We start from the raw sequence: 21,633 nt of genomic DNA on the forward strand, positions 1-21,633 counted from the left end.
TTTTTTTTTTTTTTTTTTAAATGGGTTACTTCGCTCATAAAGACGTCATTTTGAGCGAATTAATCCTAAATCGTTCAAATCGGTCGCAAACCCAAGAAATGTATAAAAAAAAATTTGAAACCAGCTACTCTAATATTGATACTTTGTGAGTTGTGATTTTGTGGAATTGTGTTTTGAATTTTTGATTCTTTAAATTTTTAATTCTTTATACAATTTACAATTCTAGTTGTTTTTTAGGTTAATATTTGTAGCAATGAACTAACTAGAAAACTCAAGTACTCAACTAGTATTTTGTATACATTCTGTGTGATATTCTGGTCATATGTACAGGAAGAGTAGAGCTATTTATACAAGACAAGAGCTAATCCTAGCCACAGATTCCTAACACCAAAACCTAGGGCTAAGAGTAATTCTCTCAATTAACACCCTATTTCTCTAACACCCCTCCTCAAGTTGGAGCATAGATTTCAATCATGCCCAACTTGTTACATATGTATCACATGAACCATAAGACTCTACATCTAGAACCATAAGTTTTGAACCACTTGAACCTTCGAACCATGCTGTGCCAAGTCAGTCCACAATGCACCTCGTCGCACCAACAAAACTTCTACAGAGTTAAAAACTAGGCCAAACACCACAACCACAGCGCACCTGCCTCTCACACCCCAAATCCTTATCACCGCTGCCTAACACGAGTGTTTTCCTGTGTTCTTGTTGCGTGCACACAAACTGGTTCCTCCTGAACCATTCTTCTTCAGTCGCCAGCCTTCCACAACAGCCACGGCATATGCCAGGTTCGCACCACTCTTGGCACCTGTGCTACCCATCACTGCAACACCCCTGTTTACTCACATTTAATATGGACTGAATCATACCCTGGCACTGCTCCGAATATGACACTAACCCCATACTAAATTAACTTAAAACAAGTGACAACAATATGATAAACCAAACACAAACCCTCAAGACTTATTAATAAGATAAACCAAACAACTCAAAACAAAAACCTACTGCCTAATTATTCCCCTTATCAACTTTATCAGCTTCATACTCCAACACAAACCGATTCACCCTCTCTGCCTGCAACTCTGCCTCCAGAACAACGCTGCCGAAGTTTGATCCAACCCAGGCTGTCGCACACTGTCCATCATCAACTGCCAGCTACCACCAATTTCACACTGCTAGCCACAACTTAGCTCGCCGAAGGTGAAACAGAGAGATGGAGCTTCAAAAAGCTGATGAAAACGCTCACAAGTGACACCACGAGGAAATGGGCTCATTAGGACGAGTCGGAGAAGATGATTTTCTGCCAAAAAGGTCATCGGAAAAAGCCTCACGCGCCGGCGCGTGGTCACCGGAGCTCCGATCTGCGGCGTCACGTGGCGGCTCCGCTTCCTCCAGCGGCGTCGCCTCCTTACGCAGATCAATGCCCACTGGGCTCTGATACCATGTTAAACAATGAACTAACTAGAAAACTCCACTAGTATTTTCTATATATTCTATGTGATGTTCTGTTTATATGTACAAGAAGAGTAGAGCTATTTATACAAGACAAGAACTAATCCTAGCTACAGATTCCTAACACCAAAACCTAGGGCTAAGAGTAATTCTCTTAACTAACACCCTATTTCTCTATATTTTAGTATTAATTTAAAAGTATTAAATAGTTTATAATTATCAAATTTTTTAATTTTTTTTTTAAAAATGGGCGCCTAGCACTAGGTGCCCGAGGAACGCCTAGCGATTTTTGCAACCTTGATTTAGTCCCTGAGTTGTGGCCATAGTATAGATTTAGTCTGTTAGTTATTTGTGGTGTCGATTTAGTCCTTAAATTCTTAGTGAAGTGGCAGATTTGGTTTCTTAAATTAGGGTTTCGTTAAAACTTTAGGGACCAAATCTGCCACTTACTAAATCTACTCAACTACACTTGAGTGACTAAAAGTGTTATTTCCCCTTCAGAAAAAGAAAATTATGAAGGGATCATTACCTAACTCTAGAAATTTGGACTCCTAGTAAACTTGAAGATAGAGATATGCAGAATATTATGTTTTAGCTGGAAGATCAGATGTGTGGTTCACTGTAGGGAAAATGCATATTTCCTTTCATAATAAAATAACGTGCCACTGTATCTGTCATCACTCTGAATCCAATTGTTGTATGCAGTATGTTGGTAGTATTTTATTTGATTCTGGGGTTCAATTGCTATACATAATTCCACTTTTCTGACAAAATATGTGTATATTTTTTCTAAAGGGAAATTGCTTTGGAAGGATTATGTCTTGATGAAGATCAAAGGAAGGCTGTTAGCCAAAATAGCAATTTGCATTACCCCAAACTTTCTGATATGCTAAACTATATAATTGCACAGCACCCAGCAGTTCTGCATTCCACTAGTGTTGGGGAGACAACGCTTCTCTTTCCTTCTAAATCTTACGTTGCTATGATCAAGTTTTTGTTGAAGTGCTTTGTGGCAGAAGAGAAAGAATATGATTTGCCGGAAGATTCTGAATATCCATGTTCAGTGGACCGATTCTGTCTGCTGCTAGAGCATGCAATGGCATATGAAGGCTCTGTTGAGCTGCACGCTAATGCCTCTAATGCATTAATAACAATTGCTTCCTCTATTCCCCAAGTAGGTTAATGGATGCATAAACTTTACAATTGTAAAATGATGTTACAGATTCCCCATCCTGTTTTCATTCTGAAATATATTTCATGCTCACTTTTAAGTATGCTTTAAATTGACAGGTGATAGCAACTCGCTATGCAGACAAAGTGTCTTGGTTGAAGAAATATCTGGGCCATATTGACTTTGATACACGTGAATCTATATCACGCTTACTTGGAATTGCTTCTTGTTCACTTCCTCTTGACACTTTATCTAACCTTGTTCAAGATTTGATATCCTCTGTTAGTGCAGCACCTAAGTTAAGGTTGTAGCAATTAAAAGCATATGGACTTTTAAGTTTTAACAATATTTCTGTAAAGTCGGGGCAACAGTTTAAACTTATTACAAAGTTAAATGTCATCTCTTTCTAGGTTTGAGATGGAACATGGACTTCTGTGTGCTCTGGGATATATTACTGCAAATTGCATGTCAAGAACACCTTGTGTAAGTTCTGCAACCATTTTATTTTTCAGTTCTACCAAATGAATGCACGTCCCTGTTACATGTAATCATATTCTTGATATTAAAAAACATGCTATAGTTAAAGGCAGCATGACTTATTGTTTTTCTGTGGGAAAAAGAAGGAAAGAAAACAGCTGTAGGACATGGTGTCTGGTAGATAATATCATGCCTTTCTTCCTTGATGCTTGACATGAAACAATCAGTCTAGATAAAGTTTCTAGAAATCCCATTTTCTCTTAACTTGTGTTCTAGGCTACTAGAGTACTTGTCTCAGCCATTAAGTGGTTAATGCAATCTGTTTTGGGTGATTACAAGATGTGTTCAGAGGATGAGATGGAAGAAGATAAAATTGATTGTTGGTTTAGGAGTTATTTTTAAATAATTTTATTCACTTTTGAATGCTTTGGTAAATGCCAGACAGCATGGAGTCTTTTTTTTTTTTTTTCCCTTTCCTTTTTTGCTATGCTTGAATGGTTGGAAAACAAGTTATACCTTTACGCTATATTATTTCCTGGTCTCATGTGAGCTATTTAGGAAGAAAGAAACAGAAGATATTTCATGTTATTGAACCCTTTTCATGGATAGAAACATACTTCTTTGGCAGCTTAATCTTTTTGCGTAAAAATAGAGCCTAGTGATAGATCAGAAGGTGTTGATATTCTAAGCTCCATGTACAACTGACCTTTTATATAGTTATGAACCTACTTGCTGTCTCTTTTTGTAATTCGAGGTTACTTTGGGTTTAGGAAACTTTTCTCCCGTTGTTACCATTTGAGAGATTTAATGCTTTTGATCTAGAATTTCATTTGTTGACAAGTGCTTTTTATAGAGTTAGTCCCTACTTTTGAGTCCTATATGGCTATACATATCTTTTGTAGGAAGACATTTCCAAAATGTAACAATTAGCATTCAAAAACAATGATCATGCAAACTATGATATTCTCATATTCAGGAGATTTCTATGCCCTTTACTCTGTTTTCACCCTTCTTTCTTGCAGATTCCAGAGTCATTGCTTCAAAGTGTACTTAAGTGTCTAACTGATGTTGTTAACTTGGAGACTCCTTCATTGGCTTCTATAGCAATGCAAGCACTAGGTCATGTTGGACTTTCTGTTCCACTGCCTCCATTGCTTCACGGATCCGATCCAGGTGTGCTGCTATGTATAATGTATCTGGAGAATGCATAAAGATAATAGATTTGGGATCCCTATTTTGGGGTTATTTGGTTCATTAGTTTAGAGGCAAGGAATCGGAACGGAAGTCATAAATATATTTGGTTGACCACTTTTAATGAGTCTGAATGGTATTCAATTTCCCTTGAAATTAAAAAAAAAAAAATCCATTACCTATTTCATTTAGCCATTTAGGGATTCATTTCTTATTAGTTATCAAATGTTGATCAGTTTTGATTTTTTTTTACATCATGTATTCATGTTACGCGAATAATGATATTTATCTTTTACATTAGATTTATGGAAATAAGACTATATGCGTAAAGATTTGTTGTTTTTGTTTCGTGTTTTCCTTTTTGTTTTTTTTTGGTTTGTTTTGTTTTTAAAAATTAATTTCAGTAATGATTCTGATTCTAGCTTACTACTGAATATACAACATACTTTTACTAAAACCGATTCCAATTACGAACTTTTTTTTTTTTTTTTTTTTTTTAAATTTAATTAATTTTTTTTTTTTTAAATTTTTTAATTCTGATTCCCATGTTTGAACCAAACACCCCCTTTGTTAACCTGAGGTTTTAATAGTAAACTCTAAATTGCAGTTGCCATATTGACCACTTTGAATACAAAATTGATCAAGCTTCTTGCCGGTGATGATATTAAAGCTGTTCAAAGGATTGTTATATCCTTGGGGCATCTATCTTTTAAGGAGAGTTCCTCTGCACATTTAAATAATGCCCTTGATCTGATTTTTAGCCTTTGCCGCTCAAAGGTAGGTGAAATTCTACATGTTCTCTCAGTAGATAGTTTTCTTTTCTTTGTGTTTCAGCATTTTCTAGAAGATGCCTTTTCCTGTTTAGTTTCCTATTACTTCTCTTCAGCATTAATGAGATTTTTCTGGAAAAGAAAGGATTGGTGGAAATCTTTCAAGTATCTATCCTGAATATTTTCCTTTGCATTTTTATTTTTATTTGCTTTCTTAAACTCCCTTTTCTCTCTCAAATGTGGAGAGAACCTTGTTTCTTCAACTATAAGTGCAGAGGATAAGCACCATACTTCATGGAGACTGCTGCATAAATATAAAATATTAAATGCTTTATTTTTTTAGCCTCGTCTTTTCCTAATTTTTGAGTTGATCAGGTAGAAGATATCTTGTTTGCTGCTGGGGAAGCTCTTGCATTTTTATGGGGTGGTGTCCCTGTGACTGTTGATATGATTCTTAAAACGAACTATACTTCTCTTTCTATGAGTTCAAATTTTTTGATGGGAAATGTCCTTTCCTCGTTGCCAAGTTCTATCAATATGGACTCTGACAAAAGTGATGATGATGTTCGTGATATTGTTAGAGATGCAATTACCAGAAAGCTCTTTGATGTTCTATTATACAGTAGCCGAAAGGAGGAGCGTTGTGCTGGAACTGTATGGCTACTATCACTGACAATATATTGTGGCCACCATCCAACTATCCAGAAACTGCTTCCAAACATCCAGGTTTATTGTTTTTGTAATCTGAACTTCAATACTCTGCACTCTGACTTCCCACACTGTTCCACCATATTTATTTGTTGGTTTCTTCTTCTTTTTATTTATTTATTTAAATAACATTCTTAAAAAGATGGAACTAGGACTTAAGCTACTTGTATATGCACTATCTGTAGTTTCTCACTCATGCATTGCTAAGAATTGTCTGAGACACTGCTTATACTGAATTCAGGAGGCGTTTTCACACCTTCTAGCAGAGCAGAATGAGCTCATACAGGAGCTGGCATCTCAAGGTCTTAGCATTGTATATGAGATTGGTGATGCTTCTATGAAGAAAAACTTAGTTGATGCTCTTGTTGGTACCTTAACTGGCTCGGGGAAGAGGAAAAGAGCACTTAAGGTTGGTATCATATTCTGTTTGTACTTGTTTTTTTCATTTATTTTTCCCCAATGTGACTGAGGAAAATGTAGAGTGAACTTGAGACCTTCATATACATGATCGATTCACAGAATAAGCCTGTAATGAAATAGGATTTCTTGGATTGAGCTATTCCTTTGCAAGGAGAATAGCCATTCCTAGGGGGCCATGACATTAGCTTTTTCTAAGTTCACAAATCACAAGAATACCTTTTTTTCTTGTAGTGCATTAATTGCCCTCATTTAATTAATATCCAAATAAATTTGTGTGTGCGCGCGCGCTTGTATGTATATATGCATATGTGTATACATACATACATGTGCGCGCATGCATGTAATAATAATATATTTAAATATAGAGAAAAGGGTCAAATAGGCCCTCGAATTTTAGCTTAAAAGTCAATTAGCCCCCTCAATTTTTTAAAGGTGCAATTATACCCATCAACAATTCATTTTAATGCAATGAAGCCCAAGAACCGGTTAATAACCTGCTATCACAGGTCATTAGGATCCGGCTACCCTCCTGCGATTTTTCAAGCAAAAAAGTGACCGGCGACCGACGAACGGTCGCCGGTCACGGAGAAGGAAAAGGCGACCACAGTGGTCGCCTTCTCAACCGGGTAAGGCGACCACTGTGGTCGCCTTTTCCTTCTCTGTGACCGGCGACCATTTGCTAGTCGCCGTTCACCGGCCACGGTCACTTTTTTGCTTGAAAAATCGCAGGAGGGTGGCCGGATCCCTAATGACATGTGATAGCAGGTCATTAACTTGTTTTTGGGCTTCATTGCATCAAAATGAATTGTTGATGGGTGTAATTGCACCTTTAAAAAGTTGAGGGTGCTAATTAACTTTTCAGCTAAAGTTCGAGGGCCTATTTGACACCTTTTCCCTTAAATATATAATATTTAGCAATTGGGTATTTTTGTCTTTTGAATATTTCATTTCTATTTCTTAAATCAATCAAACACTAAAATACAATTCCTAAAGTTTATTCCTTTAGCTAACTAAACAATGGAATAGAATTCCTATTTTGTTCTTGGCCTATTCTATTCCCTATGGAATAGAATTTCTTTTTCCCCAAAATCCAATTTGTGAACCAAACTTGCTGATAGAGTCTCATGTCTAAGCCACTTGACTACAAGGTCCTTGGCATATGCTTGTTGTACTTAATGGACTCCGAGCTTCTTTCTTTAACGTTACTCTAAACGATACACTTACTTTTGACCACTTTCTTCTTTTTCCCTTTTTAGCTTGTTGAAGATTCTGAAGTGTTTCAAGAAGGTTTGATTGGTGAAAGTCCTACTGGCGGGAAGCTGAGTACTTATAAGGAACTTTGTAATTTGGCTAATGAGATGGGGCAGCCAGACTTGATCTATAAATTCATGGATTTAGCTAATTACCAATCCTCTATGCATTCTAAAAGAGGTGCTGCTTTTGGGTTTTCTAAGATAGCCAAATATGCAGGGGATGCTCTACAACCATACTTACATTCTCTGATTCCAAGACTTTTTCGCTACCAATATGATCCTGATAAAAATGTGCAGGTATATGGATATTCAAACCTTTTGGGAGCTCACATGCATTCTAAGACTGCCAAATGTCATAGTTGATTACTTATTATCAAACCAATAATCTATATGCCATCTGATCAGGTTATTACTTGCTAGGAAACTTTGGCTCTACTTTATTTGCACCTTTGTTTCGATAGTCTATACCCTAAGTGCTGCTTTCTTCCTATTTATTTTTTTGTTTATTTATGTTTTGGGGGATGGGTGTGGCAAGTATTGATGGGTTACTAAGTTACTTTTATCTCATAAGGCTCAGTTTTTGTTTTACTTTAGGATGCAATGATGCACATCTGGAGATCGCTGGTTGCAGATTCAAAGAAGACTATTGACGAACATCTTGACCTTATTATTGAAGATCTTTTGGTCCAGTGTGGATCTAGACTTTGGCGTTCACGGGAGGCTTCTTGCCTTGCACTTTCAGATATAATACAAGGGAGAAAATTTGATCAGGTTCTTATCTTGTTTTGCTATGTTGACAGGGAATTAAGTGGCAATTATCTTGTTGGTCATTCTTTAGAAAGGTGACAATTAGGATTGCTAGTGATCTACTAATGCACAAACATCTATAAAAAAACCACATATCATAAAGAAAGAAAACAGATTGGGGTACATGTTGAAGGTACTTGCACAGTGTGCTTGGGAGTAAGGAATTCTAGGGATTTGTTAATAGGACTTAATAAATGCTTTGAATATGCTCGTGTCATGACAGTGTGGGATGCATCTTTACTTTAACACTGGAAGTTGTCCTAGTAATGCCTCTGATTTTCTCAATACCATTGCTAATGTAGCGAGATAATTCCTGCCTCATTGTGTTCCTTTTATCCCTATTCAAATTCTTGTGTTGCCCATATAGACAACAGTTTTAACATTACAAAGATAACTTTAGAATTTTGGGTTTTAGTTCAAATTCTTGTGTTGGCCATATAGAATTTTGCCCATTTTAGTCATTTTGAATCTGTTGTGACCATCCGCTTTCATAATTTGCATCCATGAGCAACAATTTGTCATTCAGATTTCATCTTTTGTAATGCTGTAGTACTGAATCTGGCTACTTTGGAGGGGAACACATGAGGTTGTTTTGAGGGGATAACATCAAATGCTTGTGTGTTGAAACACAATTGGTTAAGAAACTTCAATTTTGGTGGTTTAGGATCCATAAAGAAATTGATGAGGTCATGAACTTCATTGTAAATCTTTAGTTACACTTCTATAAGCACCCTTGACCCTCCATTTAAAAAAATACTGCAGTGTATAACAACTTACGAACTTATGACATTTTAATATTGGCTTTTGAGCTCTAATGTTGGTTGTTATCTTATCTAGAGAATCTCAAGATATACTTGTGATTTTTTCTATTATACATTTTTTGGGTTGCATTTTTAAGGTTAAAACTTTCCTTTATTTATTATTTATTCATTATTTTTTTTGAAGGTTAAGAAGTATTTGAGAAGAATATGGAGTGCTGCTTTTCGTGCCATGGATGACATCAAGGAATCGGTACGGAATGCTGGTGATAGATTATGCCGTGCTGTCACTTCATTAACACAGAGATTATGCGATGTCTCTCTCACTGAAATCTTGGATGCAAAACTAGCAATGGATATTGTATTGCCCTTGTTGATTACAGAAGGTATAATGAGCAAAGTTGAAAACATTCGCAAGGCCTCCATTGGAGTGATTACAAAGCTAGCAAAGGTTAAGTAACTGCTAAAAAATGGCTACTGAGTAAACATCATATTTCTTATTCCTTAAAATTGTTTTTGGGGTCCCTTTTACTTCTGAATTAATTTATTCATTGCATATGTGAATCCTTCACATGGAAGTTGACAGCAGAACAAAATGAATAATTTTTATGTTATTTACATCTACTTTTTCTTGAGAAATTACTGATGGGAGAAAGAGCAATGTGATGTTTTGTCCATTTGAATTAATTGGACTCCAACAGTCCTTAAGATGCCACTCAAGTAAGGATCCAAAGTTGTTTTCGTTTTCATGCATTTTGCTACATTCATTTCCTGTGTGCCACAGATACAAGATACAAAGTACAAGTGAACAACTACTTGCACATGCATAGCTTAACCAGCTCTTACTTTTAAAGTAATCTATTAAATAGAGCACTGGCAATGGGTTGGCTCATATAAGAGATTGAAGGTTTCACTGTCATGGTGATTGTTGGTTTCGTTGTCAAATTTGGTGATTGATTTATTTGAAAAAGTGTCATGAAAGTTGTTGTGTAACACAGAATGTTGTACCAGATTTTCCAGTTTAATATTGATGATTCAATGATGAACATTGTTCAGGATTTACATGCAATTTACCTATATTCTTCGGGTATGAAAACTTTGGTGCATTTACTTAGGTGCGCATCGACTTAGGTGCCTTTGGTGAGGGGTAGGCTGGGTAATATGAATTTCATGTTCTGTATTCCATATTTTTTCATGTTCAAGGAATTCTTGGTCCATCTATTAAAATATTTCCATATATTCTCCTTCAGTAGGTGCTCAAACATTATGAGTTTACCACATTGTTCTGATACATTGTATAACATTTGCAGAGTGCTGGTATCTCACTCCGCCCGCATTTGCCTGACCTGGTTTATTGCATGCTGGAAAGCTTATCAAGCCTGGAAGACCAAGGACTGAACTATGTTGAGGTTTGGTGATTTTTCTGCAATCTGTGTGTTGCTATCATTTTTTGTTCTTATTTCAAATTTAGTTGGCTTGAGGATGTAAAATAGTTCATGTTGAATCACTAATTCACTATGACTTTATGTTTCAGAATTGTCTGTATCGATTAATTTCTTTCTGTATGCGTTTTCAGTTACATGCTGCAAATGTTGGAATACAAACACAGAAACTTGAAAACTTACGCATATCAATAGCCAAAAGTTCTCCAATGTGGGAAACACTTGAGCGTTGTATAGATATTATTGATGCTCATTCATTGGAATTATTGATTCCTCGTGTTTCTCAGCTGGTTCGCATTGGTGTTGGCTTAAACACAAGGTATATTTTAGATATTATCAGTTTATGAATTTTGTGTATGTTATATAGAGTATATGTGTATATGTCATAATCAATTGTGTGTTTGTAGTTTTGTTGTTAAGTGACTGTTGGGGCATAGTTTCAAACCCTAGAATAACCCCTCTCAAAACTGGATTAAGGTATCTTACGTCTTTTTTCCTCTGGTCTTGTGAGATGCTGGAGCTTTACGTGCTAGGCATGACCTTTTAAATCTTATTTATTACACAGTTTGCATAAATTGTTAGTTAAATTTTACCAGTTAGAAAGTGTGGTAACATGATGAGAGTATAGGAAAGGAAGAGGTTGATTGAAATTTGAAACATACTTGATTTAAAGTTATTAAAAAGAAATACTAGTCAATGGCTTATAACAGATTTTTCACTTAATAATATTGAATGGAGAAATATAATCTTTGTAGCATATCCTGTTTAGGTTGGGCGGGGTTATGGCCTAGTTCAGTATATCACTGATAATCAATGACATTTGCCAGAGTGTTATCAGAAATCAGTGCATTTATCTATTCAATCAACACTCACATGTATTTTGTTCTTAAACTCCAGTATGAGATATCTCTCATCCTCATCGAATGATTGGATTAATTACTTTTAGGCTGATTACCTATATTCTGACTACCATTTTATCTGATTTCTGCTTGCACATGTAGCACCACTAGCATGATATTTTTAGAGCAGTTGGTCTAAACTGATCCTATTCAAACAAAAACCTGAATAAAGATTATCACCATATAAAATGAATGATAGCTTCACAGCTACCCTGTGATCCCATTCAAGCCATAACCCTAATAAAGATGGTCACTTCCAATCTGCAGGGTTGGTGTAGCGAGTTTCTTAAGCTTATTGGTTCAGAAAGTTGGTCCTGATATCAAGCCATTTATACCCACGCTACTGAAGCTCCTATTTCATGCAGTTAAGGACGAAAAAAGTGCTACTGCAAAACGTGGGTTTGCAAGTGCTTGTGCAACAGTACTGAAATATGCTACTCCTACTCTGGCCCAGAAATTAATTGAGGATACTGCTGCTTTGCAAAGTGGTGATAGAAGTGCTCAGATTTCATGTGCAATTCTTTTGAAAAGCTACTCATCCAATGCTGCAGATATTTTGAGTGGATATACTGCCATAACTGTGCCTGTTATTTTTATTTCAAGGTCAAATTCAAGCACCTATTTCTTGCTTTTCTACCATTTCTTGCTTTGAACTTTCTACTGCTGTGCCATAATTTTTATTTTTAATCACTGTAACTCAAAGTATAGAGGTTCCCCCGTCCCCCACCATCCACCCCCCATATGAGTGTAAGTGAACCTAGCTATGTCTTTCTTGCGATGTTGTAATATGCAATAGCTGTTATGTATTTTTCCAAACTAGATACATTGTTCTTATAATTTTGACTTCTGAATGCTACACATTTAAAGCCACTTGGTACATTACTTTGCTACAGAAGCACCACTTTCACTGTTGCATATGAAAAAATTCCAGTTGTAACCATGATGCATTGACTTGTCTAAGTTTAGGTTTCAGCACCCTAGAGTGTAACTCAGATATCCACTTCTTGGTTTGGAAGGTCATATTCAGATTAATCTAGGAAGCAAACATTATGAACGATAGAAGCATAGTAAACTGAGGCTAAAATGTTTAATTCTTGATTGTTTACACTCCATGATGACGTAACCTAATAAATTCAAAGCTGAACAATTCTTTTTTTTTTTTTTTTTTTTTTTTTTTTTGAGAAATCTATAATGTGTCATTATAATCTAGGTAATAGAGGAATATATTCTGATGTGGTTCAGATTGGTGACACAAGATTTCTCTCGTACAAAATGATGATATAAGTTAAGAATATGCACAGCAAGAATGAACCTTGTCAAAAGTAACTAGCTTTCTCAAATACCTTTGCAGTAAAACTAAAACATAATTTGCCAATACCTTTTTCTGTTTGTAATTGCTAATACCTTCTCTTTCTGTTTGTAATTATTTACCATGTTTTTGTTATTGATTAGAAAACCAGAATGATTTCTAAGTTTATCCTCTCTTGTACTCTGAGGTTCCAACATGCATGTCATGCTTACCAATATTTGTAAATGGAGCTGTGGAATTTTCTGCAGATTTGAGGATGATAAGACAGTTTCTGGTTTATATGAAGAAATGTGGGAAGAGAATATGAATAGTGAGCGAATAACTCTTCAACTCTATTTGGCTGAAGTTGTGAATTTCGCAAGTGAAGGGATTATGTCATCCTCATGGTCAAGTAAAAGGAAGGTTTGCTTGTTTTGTTTTGTTTTTTTTTTTTTTTTTTGTTTTGTTTGTTTTGTTTGTTTTTTTTTTTTTGTTTTGTTTTTTGTTTTTGTTTTTGTTTTTTTTTTTGTTTTTGTTTTTGTTTTTTGTTTTTTGTTTTTTGTTTTTTTTTGTTTTTTTTTTTAACTGATGTCGAATACTGGCTCTCCTGCAGGCAGCCCTGGCAATTAGGAAACTCTGTGAGGTCCTCGGTGACTCAGTGTCTTCACACCATCATATGTTGCTCACATCTCTTATGAAGGAAATTCCTGGCCGTTTATGGGAGGTATGGTTCTGGGTGTTACATTGTTAGTAGGCTAGAACAAGTTGACTTGCCTTGGCATTAGATTTTTTTCCTTTTTATTTTTTTTTGGGTGAACTTCATCACGTGATATATATTTTTTCCAATTGATGAAGTCAGTATTTTCATCCATTGAAGTGCTGCATGAATGAAATTAACTTACTAGTATGAATCTATTCATGAATGTAAACTGGAACACTACATACAGTGTTCTAATAAGAATTTAAGATTCTAGTCAAGTATATTGCATAACATGTTTGAGCCAATGATGTATTTGATAGGTAAAATATCTGTTTTCATGGAAAGTTCTTAGTAAACTTCTATCTCGCTGTCTAAGCTATTTAACGTTTCTCGGTTTGGATATTTTTTTTTAAAAAAAAATATTCTGATAAAGCTACTAGTAAAAGAAAAGTTTCAGATAAAATCATAAAATATAAGTAAAAAAACAACTGGCTTTGGCCACCATCGTGTTGAACTGTTGATGCAATATCAGTTTTTTTTGGAACTAATGTTTGAGCGGGGGTAATACCAGTGCTGAAACCTTTGTTGTGGTAGTACTTGTTTTTGTTCTTGTGGATAGGGGCTTTATAGAGAAGGAAAGATAGAATAGCCATTTGACAACCAAAGGGAACCAATCAAAAAGCATACTAGGCAGCATGTGTGGAATTATTGCATAGCAAATAATTGCCATCTATTATTTCTCTCTTCTTCTTCTTCTTCATCTATTATTGCCATCTATCGTCCTCACGTACCCATTCTTCATTCCCCGCCCATCTCCCCTATTCCAATGGGGAACTGTTGCGCTCAGGGTGATTCCTCCGGTGATCCTCAGAGCGCAACAAATGGGGACTCATCATCACTTGATAATAAGAATAAGAATAATAATGGCAGCGATGGCTATGCTGCTAGTATGCTTTTGTGGTACTTCTTAATAAAAGATATTCACCTTGTAATTTTCTAGTTTCGTAGTTTTGATGCTTCAGATGTACAATGGATTGGTCTATGCTTGTTCTGAGGATATTCCATTTCTGTTTAACCTGATAAAATTCTTGCATTTTTTTGGCAGGGTAAAGAGGCCTTACTGTATGCATTATCTTCTCTTTGTAAATCAAGCCATGAAGCAATTTCTGCTGCTGATCCTGAAACACCAACTGCCATTTTGAATCTTTTATCTTCTGCATGTACTAAAAAAGCAAACAAGTATCGTGAAGCTGCCTTTGACTGTCTTGAGCAGGTAATCTGTCACCAGCTTTGATCAAATTCAAATACTGCTGAAATTACATACTTAAAAGAATAGAACAGTGAAAAGTAATATGGAATAAAGAAAGAAGATAATAGCAGGTGTAGGAATTACTTGCCAAAAAAGAGCAGATATAGGAGTTACTTATAGACTCCCAAGGCAAGAATTTTGTTGAATGAACTTCTATACATTAAGATGGCTATGATACTTTTTGGTTTTAAATGTTTAGGAGTGATCCCTGATTTTATCCAAAGTATCAAAATTAAACCAAGCATAAGATTTAGAGGGATTGTCAATCTAACCCCTTGTACCGAATGAGCTCTTATATAGACACTAATGTTAAAACGGGGGTTTAGATGTTGGCGCTGTTCTTGTTTTACCTAAGGATTTTGAAATAGCCCTTCCCATTTGTCTTTCTCCCCAATAACCCTGATTGCAAAAATTGTTTTCCTTGGATTATTTTTGGTACAGAATCAAAACATGCTTTGATTCAATTTTTCCTTGTGTTTTGCATGTTGCAACTAGTAAAACTGGGAAGAACGTCTTCTACCTAAGTTACACATTCCCATATTCATATTTGTGCTGAGCACGCTGTTGCCATTGTGTTCCACAAAGGTCAAATGATATAAGAATCACACAAGTTAGTGATGAGCACTCATTTTGGAGTGGAAATGTATTAAATAAGTTGTAGATAATTTTCAGTTTTTCACCAAGGAATTATAAGGGGAAACCTTACATGAGCAAAGAGGAAATATGAAGGAACATTAAATTGAGGAGATGAATTACTACTTTCTCAAACTGAAGGAACATAAAAAGTAAATTGGTATTTCTATTGATAGTAATTGGTATCTTTATCAATACCTACCTTCTTGGTTATATGCCTTCAATAGCAATTTATATTCTTTAGGGCTTATCAATATTGATCATCTCCTGCCATTTGATCTTAAGTGAATAAATGCATTCTGGATTGTTCTTCTGCTATTTGGTCTTATGCTAATAATGATGATACACTTCCATCAGATTAAAAGCAAACTACTGCCTCATTTCATCTACCAGGAAATAAGTGGTTGTAGTTCTTGTTTGCTAATATTACTTCTTGATTAGATTAACTGTGCTTTTAATAGGTGATTAGTAAAGTGGTTTGAGTACATTAACTGTAGCATGATTTTAAATAGGCAATAAATGAAGTGGCTGGAGTACATTCTTTTATGATGATTTGGTATCTGTTTTAGTATAATTACTTAGTATAGGATTCTGACTTTCTGTTTTGTTATTTATCTTTGGAACTTTCGTCATTCTCTGTTAGTTATTGATGCAATTTCACCATCTGATATTATTGTTAGGTTATTAAAGCATTTGGTAATCTAGACTTCTTCAGCAAGGTTTTCCCCTTATTACATGAAATGTGCTGCACAACTTCAACTGGTGATGTTAAACCAGGTATTTACTTTAGCTACCATGTTATCTTCTAATACAAGTAGGGAAAACTATGAAATCTAATTAACACTTTCCAAACAATGACAAAACTTGTTGAGAATTAAAAAATAACACCTTAATCTGACCCTAGGGAAGTAGGTATAATATATGTTCCCTGAGCTTGATCCATGATAATGAAGATTTCCTTTACTGCATATGGAGTTTGTATCACAGATTTTCTACCTCTATTTTGACCTAAGAGTAATTCTTACTGATCTGAAGTTCTAACCTTTAAATGTCTAATTATATCAAATTACACATACAAGCATATAATTTTATGCTTTCTCTAACTTAGGTGTTTAATCTTGTCATTAATGAAGGATAATTTACTTATGACCTGCATTATAGGCTCCTTTCCTATTTTACCATCAAGAAGTCTTATTGTTGCATGTTGGCATGATGCATGTACATTAAATGACTGAAAATTAATATAATTCATAGCTCATGACTTAGATTGCTTTTTAAATTTGTGGTTTAGATCTAGTGACTTTAGTCACTTTACGGCATCTTAGGAATATGGATGCACACATGGCTTAATTTTCAAAACTTTCCATTAACTGTTTGTGACAAATCAGACAATGGATTTACATATGTAATTCACTTCTTTTGGATGTATTGGCTGAAACAGGGATATTGACTAGGTAGGTTTATATTGCATTCAAAAATTCAGTTGGCCTACCCTTGCTTGAAATTTTATATGTTGTGCTTGATTTGATTAACAAATCCATATACAGAATACTGGAATTAAAAGCATTCTGCACTAAACAAGCTGTTAGAAGTTGTTTTTCCATTGTCCTCTAAACTTTTCCATTTTTAACTTTTTCTTGTTCATATGCTAGAAGCTTTTTTCTGCTTGTGGTACATCTGGTTTCCTTTTGAATAGAAGTTCTATAGTTAGCTCTATTCCTTAGTTGTGCTATAGTCAAGTTTTTAAATATAAAATCATTTCATTAATTATCAGTGGTGCGTACTTTTGCAATACATTAAATATAAAATCATTTCATTAATTATCACTAGTGCGTACATTTGCAATACATGGAAGCACTTTTACACTTTATTGATGCATAGATGAATTGGCAATATTTGACATCCTCTCTGATAATAGAGGTAGGTTGCACGTAGCTTCTTTCCCCAAACTGCAAACATGCGAGTTTTGTGTTCTGGCCTTTTGTTATTGCATTTGCATCCTATGCTGTTATTTATCAGCAATAGCATCATGTGTGTTAGACTTGGTTCCTGGGATCAATCTAATTCCTTTTGGCCTATTAGTCTCAGTAAGGCTTTGCTGACGTTCAATTTGGCTATAGTGTGATCTGGTTTGAATGCCCCAAGACTCCAAGAGGTTTTAGGCCTAAATGATTGGCGTTGATGAAGTAACACAGGTCCCCATTCCTAGGAGTATGTAAGAAGTCTTCTTTCTTGTAGTTGGTTTAATCGCTACATTTTTGCAGATGAGGAAGAAAATTGGTCCACAGGACATGATAAAATTGTGAATTGCATTACTGCTGCCATACATGTAGCAAGGTTGAATGATATCCTTGAACAGCAGAAGAACTTGTTAAATGTTTTCTCAATTTCACTTTCAGCTAGTGTTCCATGGATAGGTAACTGTCAAATCAAATGATGCTCATCTCTTCTTCTCATGCGAGTCATTCTTTTTCTTGTAATAATGCACTATGTTTTGGACAGTTAAAATCTCAGTTTTCACATCAATTAAAGAGCTCTGTTCAAGGCTTCGGGATGCAATTAACAACGCCCAAGATTCTTCTCTTCAAGAAAGCATTATCTCTTTTGTTCATGAGGTGATTTAGAGCTCATGGTTTTGTTTATTATCCTAAAAATTATTTGTGATCTTGGAGTTCTAAGTTACTCTTCTGCTAAATAACAGTTGTTCTTCGAGACATCTTCCAAAGTGCTCGAGTGTATACGAACAATTAAAATAGCCCAGGTATATCTAGTCTTCTTCATCCATTCTTTATCTTATGAAATTACAATTTGCATTTTGTCAACTAAAATAGCCCAGGTATATCTAGTCTTCTTCATCCATTATCTTATGAAATTACAATTTGCATTTTGTCAACCTAGTATCGTCGATGCCTTGCTCAATTAAGTTTGTCACCAAACATTCACTATATTTTTGACAGTATGATTCAGGATGGCACTACACAGTTGTTGGATACTTTTATTTATTTGAGGAAAATATTTGAGGAGGAATGGAATTGAAATTCCATGGAAAAGAAATTACCAAGATGATTAATTACATTGTTTGGTTGGTAGAAAAGAAATTACCGGGAATTTAGCTGCTACTTGGGTAGTAGTGTTGAGCCAATCACACAAATATTATGGCCTATAACTACATACTTGCTATGTCGTTTGTATGCATGTATATCATGTTCTTCCATTAATTGACTCATTACTTTTACCATTGCATAAACACAGGTCCATATATCTGCATCGGAGTGTCTTTTTGAAATCATAGATCTGCTAGCGGGAGCTCCAGCATTGCAGCTGAGAGAAATTGGATTTAGGTCTGAGCTTTTGCAAGTGGCTGAAATGGAAAAAAATGAGCAGGCAAAGTCTACGTTGAAGAAATGTATTGATATCCTAAAAACTCTGGAAGAAAATGGAAGGATATCCGCTTGAAAGCTTTGAAAGTTTGATTCCATTCAGCTACACAGATCACTAATTGGTAAAATTTCCATTAAAAATATCTGAAATGCCGAAATTGTGCCATGAGATTTTATATGTAGCTGCACATGCACTAGGTAAAACGTTTGACGTAGACAGTGACACTCCGGTGATTTTATATTCATGCTTTGTAAGGATTAAAAGAGGTAGATAATCAATATATGCTCTTTTTTCTTTCTTTTTTTTTTTAGTCACGAGAGAAACCTATAGTCACTAAGAGTATTTGTGTCCCTAACTGATAAATGATCACAAAAAGTCAAATCAGCTTAGAATGTATATAGTTAAATGGTTTGGTTCAAATTAAGAAAGTCAATAGGATGTTCTCGTTGGGGAACTTTATAGTTACTAATTAAACAGTCTCACCAACTTGGCTGGGTTTTTCAATGGGCAATATATATATTTTTTTAATGTATATGAGTATTTTTTTTTTTTTTTTTTGCACAAGGGTGTGTGTTGGGTAAATTTTGCCTTGTGCCCCTGTCTGACGAAAGACCAAATCAATTTAGGTTATTCATAGTTGTTACGGAAGTAAAGTGAAGATTTCTGAATATGCTTTCTTATATTGTTATATAGAATAGAGAATACAAAGCCTTATAAATAGGTGCTAGTAGACTACGAATAGGAAACAAGTTTTCATATGTCTACCTACCTAAATTCCTAAGACTGCCTAATCTATAGAGGTTTCATATATTAAAGAAATATTCCAAAATACTTTCCTTTAAGTTGGAGCATAGACATTAATCATGCCTAACTTGTTACACAAATAACTGATAACGAAATAACTAAATAACGAACTAACTCAAACATAACAAATATACCTGATTGCCCAGTACTTTATGCTTAGATGGCATGTAGTGACTCTCTCATATGGGAGGTCATGAGATCGAGCCTCAGTGGAGGTGGATTGACTCTTTGTGCTTCATCAGGTTGAGCAAGTATAGGTGGTTGAACTCAACGTGAACCAAACAAGTTTGGAATTGGACCCTCCCCTTGAATCGGAAGCTTGAAGCCTTGAAAGCTACTGTTGATCCCGATTGGGTGGTGAAAAGTCTGGGGGGCGGGGAGTGAATAGACTTTTCTAACAAATTAAAACTTTATAACACTTCAATAAAAATAATTCCAAGTGAATAAATTCAACTTGAAATGCACAGTGCAATATTCGAACGGTAAAGTGCTATAAAATAAATCTGCGTAAAATTGAAGAGATATATGGCATTCAATACGTTTGAATGCCTTGAAATAGCTCAAAGAATAAGTATGCAAAGTTTGAAGCAAATGCGAGCGTGGGAGCACACAAACCCAAATGGATAAATCAACACAGTATGAAATGTGTTAGTGAGTCAAGCATGCAAACTGAATAAAGTGCTCTAAAGTAAATAGAGACGAAGATTTATAATGGTTCAGAGGTGTTGTAATCCTCCTAGTCCACTCCTCTCCTTTCAATCTAAGGAGGGAATTCCACTATCTCGTTCACCCAGATACAAATAGTGAAAACACTAGTGCTACATAAGCACTTTCCGAGTGTCTCGCACAAAGCTACACTCAACGCGAGCTCTTTGCACAAAACTATGGTTTGAGCTCTTTGCACTAAACTATGTTCTAACCAAGTGTCTCACACGCAGCTACACTCAACCAAGGATTTCACAACTCCTTAGTACTCTCCCTCTTTCTACACTCAGATTTGTAAGGACGTTTTTTGAATTCAACTAGATGTTGATGGAAATGAACCATAACTATGGAGACCTATTCCTACTAGATTGACTCCAAAATAGCATATCCAAATTATAAGAAAGCCTATAGATGCGACAATTCCGGAATTTACACTCTGCAAATTTAGATTTGTTCGAGTATGTAAAAAAATTGCGAATACAATCCAAGTAATAAAAGCCCAAGTTTCTTTTAGGTCCCAACTCCAATAAGATCCCCACGCTTCGTTAGCCCACACTGCTCCCGAAAGTATTCCTATGGTTAAAAAGAAAAATCATAGACTAATAACCCGATAACTCCAAAAATCCAATTGTTGAATGAATTGGGTCCTATAATTCTTAGCAGAAAAAAAAAAAAGAAGAAGTCTTTTGAAAAAGATTTTCCCCAAATAAAAATGACTCAGTTAAAAAATTGTTGCCCCCCCGAAAAAAGCTTTTCGTTTTTGCGAAATGTAATGACCAGAAGTGCTACTGATAATTATACCATCATAGAGATATTTACTTTGAATAATTATTGATAATTATACCATAATTCTTGATAATTATACCATCATAGAGATATTTACTTTGAATAATTCTTGTTGTCACGCTAAACCAATAAGTAAATATCACTAGGATAATATATTTATTCTCTCTTTGCTTGATGTAGTGTATGGTGTAGCATTAGGCTTTACAAACTTCCTCCACTTTGACTTGCTCTAAACCAATAAGTAAATATCACTAGAATAATATATTTATTCTCTCTTTGCTTGATGTAGTGTATGGTGTAGCATTAGGCTTTAGGCAAATTATGCTGTGGACCCAGGTCCATCTTGCAAGGTGGACCTGGGTCCAAAACTACGTCGTTTTTGTCGTCTTTTTTTTTTTTTAGTAAACATATTGCTGAATATAGAGTTGTCTAAAAATGTGTGAATGTAGAGGTTTCAAAGTGTGAATGTAGAGTATAGAAATCGTGAATGTAGATTTATGATTGTGTGAATGTAGAGTTGTCCAGAAATGTGTGAATGTGGAGGTTTCAAATTGTGAATATGGAGTATAGAAATGTGAGTGTAGAGTTATGCATGTGTAATCTGTAATAGAGTTAAGAAGTTCTAGCAACTTGTAGCCTTGTAATGTGTGAATGTGGAGTTCTCAAGTTG

General features: G+C 35.2%; 1 protein-coding gene across 2 annotated transcripts in view; it reads left to right on the top strand.

Annotated features, from left to right (window-relative positions):
• LOC116005259 (proteasome adapter and scaffold protein ECM29) overlaps window positions 1-18,970 on the top strand; it is a 26,888-nt gene extending 7,918 nt beyond the window's left edge. For both annotated transcript variants that reach the window (XM_031245520.1, XM_031245521.1), the window contains exons 15-35: window positions 2,257-2,635; window positions 2,752-2,936; window positions 3,043-3,115; window positions 4,132-4,282; window positions 4,908-5,077; window positions 5,446-5,796; window positions 6,020-6,187; window positions 7,455-7,748; window positions 8,046-8,222; window positions 9,204-9,467; window positions 10,327-10,425; window positions 10,593-10,777; window positions 11,625-11,960; window positions 12,915-13,068; window positions 13,259-13,369; window positions 14,451-14,618; window positions 15,968-16,064; window positions 17,552-17,704; window positions 17,790-17,902; window positions 17,989-18,048; window positions 18,540-18,970. In XM_031245520.1, the coding sequence (XP_031101380.1) occupies window positions 2,257-2,635; window positions 2,752-2,936; window positions 3,043-3,115; window positions 4,132-4,282; window positions 4,908-5,077; window positions 5,446-5,796; window positions 6,020-6,187; window positions 7,455-7,748; window positions 8,046-8,222; window positions 9,204-9,467; window positions 10,327-10,425; window positions 10,593-10,777; window positions 11,625-11,960; window positions 12,915-13,068; window positions 13,259-13,369; window positions 14,451-14,618; window positions 15,968-16,064; window positions 17,552-17,704; window positions 17,790-17,902; window positions 17,989-18,048; window positions 18,540-18,743 (3,892 nt within the window). In that variant the 3' untranslated portion in view covers window positions 18,744-18,970. The remainder of the gene's footprint in view (window positions 1-2,256; window positions 2,636-2,751; window positions 2,937-3,042; window positions 3,116-4,131; window positions 4,283-4,907; window positions 5,078-5,445; window positions 5,797-6,019; window positions 6,188-7,454; window positions 7,749-8,045; window positions 8,223-9,203; window positions 9,468-10,326; window positions 10,426-10,592; window positions 10,778-11,624; window positions 11,961-12,914; window positions 13,069-13,258; window positions 13,370-14,450; window positions 14,619-15,967; window positions 16,065-17,551; window positions 17,705-17,789; window positions 17,903-17,988; window positions 18,049-18,539) is intronic.
• The last annotated feature ends 2,663 nt before the right edge of the window (window positions 18,971-21,633 follow it).

The sequence above is a fragment of the Ipomoea triloba genome, chromosome 14 (genome assembly GCF_003576645.1).
Source record: "Ipomoea triloba cultivar NCNSP0323 chromosome 14, ASM357664v1".
NCBI classification, from domain to species: Eukaryota; Viridiplantae; Streptophyta; class Magnoliopsida; order Solanales; family Convolvulaceae; genus Ipomoea; species Ipomoea triloba.